The sequence below is a fragment of the Myotis myotis genome, unplaced genomic scaffold (genome assembly GCF_014108235.1).
Source record: "Myotis myotis isolate mMyoMyo1 unplaced genomic scaffold, mMyoMyo1.p scaffold_m19_p_2, whole genome shotgun sequence".
Classification (NCBI taxonomy): domain Eukaryota; kingdom Metazoa; phylum Chordata; class Mammalia; order Chiroptera; family Vespertilionidae; genus Myotis; species Myotis myotis.
This window is the reverse complement of record NW_023416324.1, coordinates 44,838,833-44,845,320: the sequence shown is the minus strand read 5'-3', so window position 1 is coordinate 44,845,320 and position 6,488 is coordinate 44,838,833. Positions and strand designations below refer to the sequence as shown.

General features: G+C 40.6%; 1 protein-coding gene across 1 annotated transcript in view; it reads right to left on the bottom strand.

The window, feature by feature from the left end:
- Positions 1-205: 205 nt before the first annotated feature.
- The window catches only part of ROR1 (receptor tyrosine kinase like orphan receptor 1), a 166,868-nt gene continuing 160,585 nt past the window's right edge, over positions 206-6,488 (bottom strand). The window contains exon 8 of the mRNA XM_036351568.1: positions 206-4,684. Within this exon, the coding sequence (XP_036207461.1) occupies positions 3,257-4,684 (1,428 nt within the window). The 3' untranslated portion in view covers positions 206-3,256. The remainder of the gene's footprint in view (positions 4,685-6,488) is intronic.

Here is a 6,488-nt window from a genome sequence, read left to right as displayed (position 1 = left end):
AGAGACGTACACAGCTTTTTCTTCTCCAGAGTCCTAAGACATGATTGTTTTATTTAAAATATATTTTATTGATTTTTTACAGAGAGGAAGGGAGAGGGATAGAGAGTTAGAAACATTGATGAGAGAGAATCGTGGATTCAGCTGCCTCCTGCACACTCCCTACTGGGGATGTGCCCGCAACCAAGGTACATGCCCTTGACTGGGATCGAACCTGGGACCCTTCAGTCCGCAGGCCAACGCTCTATCCATTGAGCCAAACCAGTTAGGGCCTAAGACATGATTGTTGATATCTAAGTTCATCTGAAAGCATCAAGGCAGAAAAGAACGCAACTTTTAAATCCAATTTTTACATTCCATTGGTTGCAATTATTTAATATATTATTTTGATTTTAAAAATTAAAATTTTGCCATATGTAGGTGATAATATATGCTCATGAAATCATTGGGATTCTTCCTTCCACCTATGGTCACTAGCAAAAGAATGCCCAAGTGTATTTTTTAAAAGCCTGTTTTAAAAAATATTATTTCAATGAAATACTGTAAATAGGAAATATGGTTCCTCGTTCTATGAAATAGCAATCGTTAGGAGAAATAGTGTGAAAATTCCCAAATACTTCCATGATAGCAATATTCAGGAAATAATATTTTACGGTAAACATTTTTAATAAACAGCAGCATAAAATAATCAGTGTTTAATATCATCTCTGGTGTGTGAAATACAAATGCATATATCCTTAATATAAAATAGCCTTTTTGTCATTACAATTCCATGCTTGTCTATTTTAAATGCCCATAATAACAAATCAAACATTAAAGTAGTACAGTGATTAAATGCATGCAGTGAAAATAAGAAAAGATATGGTAGGGCGAGATATCTGCATATTGCCATTATATATTTGAAGAAAATCTATTACTGAGTTAAAAACAAATACACAAAAGGAAACAAGGAAACAGACCAGATATAAAAATGCAAAGATATATTTTCACTTCTGTGATACAAACCATAAACAATAGTTTTGTGCAAAAAAGAAAATATCTGAAAATAAAGTCATTTTACAAAAAAACATTGTCAACAAAGCAAAAGATATTTTTCAGTTTGTGAAAAAAATACTATTTTAATACAAAAGGGACTGTGTTATGTAGTATCACAGTGCTATTATAAAATACATTATTACAAGTGGTTTTGAAATTTAGTTTGCTCACCTTAATGACTTCAGTAATTATAAAATGTTTAAAATAAATGTTATAGTTCTTTATAAAAAACTAACTTGAATTATTATTATTTTTTACCATAGCAATGTTTTTCCAGAGTAGGCATTTTACTGGCTCATGGAATGCTAATTTCCCTTTAAGGGACTCCTAGAAAAACTCAAGATTCACTGAAATTGTATTTACTTAAAATAATAAATATTCTTGGAAAACAATTGATTGTCGTATGATATACAAAATTGTGGTTTGAATCTTCATCATTAAACAGTTGCATAGCAACAAAAGGATACAAATATTCTCCTCTACCTAAAGTTAAGAAATGTAACTTCTGAGTCAGCTTATTTATGCCACAAAAATGTCTTAATTTAACTCTGAATAAATTTGAATATAGCCAATTGTTTAAGTTCACAGTACCTATAAGTCCATGTTTGTTTATTTGAAGATTCGGTGTTTGGAAAAACTGAAACATATCCTGGTAAACATTTATTTCCTAGATTTCTCATCGTAATGGTATTTTTTTTTTTTTAAATTGAACAACAATGTGCTTCTAATTCTCTTACATTCTCCTCATCAAATATCATTTCCAGGAATTACTCTATATCTGGAAAGTCTCTTTATAAGTCTCTTTAGCTGTAAAATAATAAAAAAAGAGACTTGGAGACATTGTTCTTAGAATAAAGGAGCTATTTTTTAACAAGAGAAAAATCAACCATAACATTCCTTTCTACATAGAACTCGAAACCCATCTACAGGAATTCTAAACTTGGCAAAAGATGGCTAGCAGGTAAATGGCATGAGATGCACATTCGATACCTCCCTCTAACTAAGGTAAAAATAATCATGTTGCTTTTATTATTCAGTTTAAAAAATTCAGTTCATGGTAATCTTTGAAGTGAGAACTCGGTACTTGCTTTTTAAAAATACTGTAATAGTTTACAAAATAGCATTCATAGTCTTTGGATTCCAACTAATCCTATGAATAAATTGTCGCAACTCTTGGTGCTGACATAAAAACTGTGACTATTTCCAGATCAGAAAAAAAAAGTGAGAAACTTTAAATTATCTAGATAGTGTATCATAGAGTTTCCTACTTCCCCAGAGTCCACTGAACAACTCATAGACAGGAAGTTGCAAGCATGGATGTGCTGATCTGCAGCCACACCTCTATTCGCCAATGTATTCGTCCAGGGAAGCTCCCGTAAGGCTGTCCCCATGGGAACCCATGGATGCTGATCTAGGTCGAGGGGCCCTTTTCCTGTCTGCTTCCTTTGGTGCCTCATTTCTAATGCAACAAAATAAACTACCACTACCAACCAATCATCAACTCCAACATCCACATCTAGCCTTCTTATCGCTTGATGCCCTATATTATTTCAAGGGCCGTGTAAACACACGGCGGAAAAGAAAATGTAGGAAAGGCCTGCATGATCAGCAGAGGAGATTCACAAAGAGCCACACTCAGCACCTTCCCAAAGAAGCCCCACTGCGTAGAAGGCTTCAGGGGCACTTATACTTGTCTTATGGCTCATTTCCATCTGGGATTGCAAATCTGGCCTAAGGCTTCCTCATTGCTTCCGAACATCACTTCCACATAAAGATGCACAGAGTTTAAACTGAACCAACGCAATTCCTGAACATAGGTCCTGAAGGAAAGACAGCAGGTAGACAAATGCTACGGTATATACATTTTGGGGAGAGACCGGTCATGGTGGCTGAAAGTGAAATACACAAAGCACCATCTGACTTTCCTTTTTGGTTTGATGCTTAATCACAAGGATCTTTTCCTCTTCGCCGGTTTGCAGGTTTCAGTACGTGAAACGAATCCCAATGTCATGGCACACATCCTGATGAGGTGTTAATCCCACAAGGTTTCTTTCCGGCTGGGTGTCTGCCCTGCTTGGTAAGACACAACTTAAACTTCACAGAAGGTACTTGTTGCAATATCTGCTAAATGAGAACCTGACTTTAATAAAAACATTTGAATATAAATCTTTTCTACGACTTTCTAGTTTTTCCTGTGTACCACATTTACAACAAGTTGTGCATTTTATAACTCTGCAGAAATCATAGATTCGGTGTGTCCGTGAATATTGGAGTCTCCTAGCAAAGATGGTTGCTTTGAGTCTATTTTGTAGGGTTTTTGAGATTTGTTGCCAAAAACGGTGATACCCATCCCACCGGGATGATTTGGAATCGACATGTGTGGTAGTAAAGGAATATTTGCTTCCTGATTGGATCCTGATGAGGGCAAGCTGGTCACGTGGCCAGTGCTCGTTGATCCACTGGCACTGCTCGGGGACCGGCTCTTGGGGGGTGGGCAGTGCTGGATCACTCTGGGAGGACCTGCTGGCTGAAAGTGGGCAGCTGGAAACGCTGCATATCCAGGAGGTATTGGGTATCCATTGATGGGGATGAATCTCTGGTTCTGAGGTATTGGTGGGCCAATGAAACCAGCAATCTGGCCCTGTGGTGTAATACCCTGGCTTGGGAACATATAATTGGGATATCTGGGGTTACTGAGATTACTCACTGGGCTGGCACTAAGAGAGGTGGTCTGCGTGGTGGCATTTCCTCCTGACGGAGTCGTGGAGCTGGTGTGACTGGAGAGTCCCTCCCAGGACCGAAGCCGGACGTGAATATCTTTAAATCTTGGTCTCCTAGAAGGAATCTCATTCCAGCATTCTGTCATGAGGCTGTACATTCTGGGTGGGCAGTCTTCGGAGCAGGGTAACAGCTGTCGTTTTCTCACCATTTCGATCACTTCCTGGTTACTGAATCCATAGTAGGGCTGGAGTCCAAAACTGAAAATCTCCCACAAGACAACCCCAAAAGACCAGATATCTGAATCAGAAGAGAATTTGCCATACAGGATGGCTTCGGGGGGCATCCAGCGAATGGGCAGCAACGATTTGCTCTGCACCCTGTAGTAATCAGCGGAGTATATCTCTCTGGAAAGCCCAAGGTCTGAGATCTTCACGTGCAGCTGCTCTCCGATTAAAATATTGCGAGCCGCAAGGTCCTTGTGGACAAAGAAGTGACTAGACAGATATTCCATGCCAGCTGCGATCTGAATGGCAATGTGCAGAAAATCTCCATGATCCAGGCTGGATCTCACAGTCCCATCTTCATCACTGCTACAGCCAACGTCAGAATGCGGGGACCGCATGATGAGGAACTCGTGGAGATCCCCCTGATTCATATACTCAAAAAGCATGCACACAGGTTGTTCCTGAGTGACAGCACCTAGAAGGCAGACAATATTGGGGTGGTGGAGCTCGGCCATCAGGGACGCCTCCTGTTGGAAGTCTGTCCATTGCTGGGGGTTGTTATAGTCTTTTAAGGTCTTTATAGCAACCAACTGAGCATGGTCCATGCCTGGGAGATAGAGATGGCCCTTATAGATCTTTCCAAAGGCACATTCGCCCAATTCTTCCATAAAACGTACAGCAGAAAGTGGCAGTTCCTTAGCCTTGCTCTGTATGAAAGAGAGGAAGAGGGTGGTTTAAAATATTTATTTTTTTGAAAAAATTTTTAATTGATTTTTAGACAGAAAGGGAGAGGGAGAGAGAGAGATAGAAGCATCGATGATGAGAGAGATACATTGATTGGCTGCCTCCTGCACGCCCCCTACTGGGGATTGAGCCCACAACCCGGCATGTGCCCTGACTGGGAATCGAATCTGGGACCTCTTGGTCCATGGGATGGCGCTCACTCCACTGAGCCACACCAGCTGGGCTAAAACGTTTCTTAAGACACCTTCTTGGCATCTGGAAGAAACGGGTGGAACATAGAAAGGTTCTATAAATTAGATTAAAATATCGTAGGTGTATACATTTTAAATAGTTGGCTGCAGCTTAGGGGAGCCGTCATTGGTACCTTTCTGCCCATCACTCCCCAACTCACCCTTCTACACCCCTTGCTCCAACAGTGGTTTCCTGCTGTTGCCTAGAGTCTCGCTGCTCCCGCTGTGGTCTTGGAACAGCACCATCAGCATCAATGGAAGCTTCCTACAAATGAGGCCTCCTGGGCCCACCTCTGACCCACTGAATGAGAATGTGCTTTTACCAGGCCCCACGTATTCCAGTGGACATCAGAGCACGAGAAGCACGGCTGCAGACGATACAGCCTTAATTCTTAGCCTGGCACTTGGAGTGTCTGTGATTTGGCCCTCACCTGCCTACCCTTGCTACTCCTCTCTGGGATAGCATCACTGTAGTTCAATAGGCCTCCTTGCCTTCCACCGTGCACATTATGGCCTAGTACCTTTATTCCTGCAATGCTCTCCTATTCTTAGGATACTGATTGTGCAAAAAGCAAGAGAAACCAAATGAAAGACTGTCCTCACAGTAGAGTTGGGGAGACTTGGGATGTGCTCCTCTCTGCTTATCGAATCCTTGCCTCCTCTGAAGCGCTCCTTGACCACTATGGTCTTTGCCTCCTCTGGAGTCCTTTGGCTTTATGGTCTGAATGCTACTACGTGAAAGAAGCAGGGTGGTGGCTGGTTACACGCATGATCGCTACAGCCAGCCAATCAGATTTGAATCCTGAGTTCTCCACTTACCAGCTGTGTGACCCTGGGTATAATATTGAACCACCTCATACCTCAATTCCTTTGTCTGTAAAATGAGATGATAATACTTGATACAATTTACTTATCTTGTAGGATTCTTGCGAACTTTTAATATGTTAGCATCTGTAAAGTACCCAGCATGCTGTCTGACACATGGTAAATACTACTTAACTTTGACTATTATTAACTTGCTGCATGTTTTGTCTTAATCAGATTTCAATGCCTTGCATTTCCCTTCGTACCAATTGATATGCCTATGGCTTTGCAAGAGGGCTGTTGACTGACTGCCCTTAAAATAGACGGGGGAAAGCATGTGCCTCACAATAAAAATAAGTATTAAATGGTGACATTTGATCTTGGCAGTAAATGTCTACCAGGTCCTATGTTTTTCCTATTTTTAAAAATTCACCTCAAATCTAGCCTGACGTTTATTCTAATTTGTTAGGGAAGAAGTCATAAAAGCAATGCATTTGTACATAAACGGATTTTTGAAATAATCCCTGTACCTTAAATCTTTATTTTGGGGGAAAAGAATGCTGCTCTGTGGATCCCAATTGAAGCTGACAATGCTGCAAATCCATCTGGAATGCAGAGCTCTCCACCCGGAGTTTAAAACAACAGTTTGGAAAAATAAGTAAAAAAAACCCCCCAAAACCCTCCTCTAATCCAAATTCTACTAATTTAGAATTCATGATGATCGGCTCTGTTC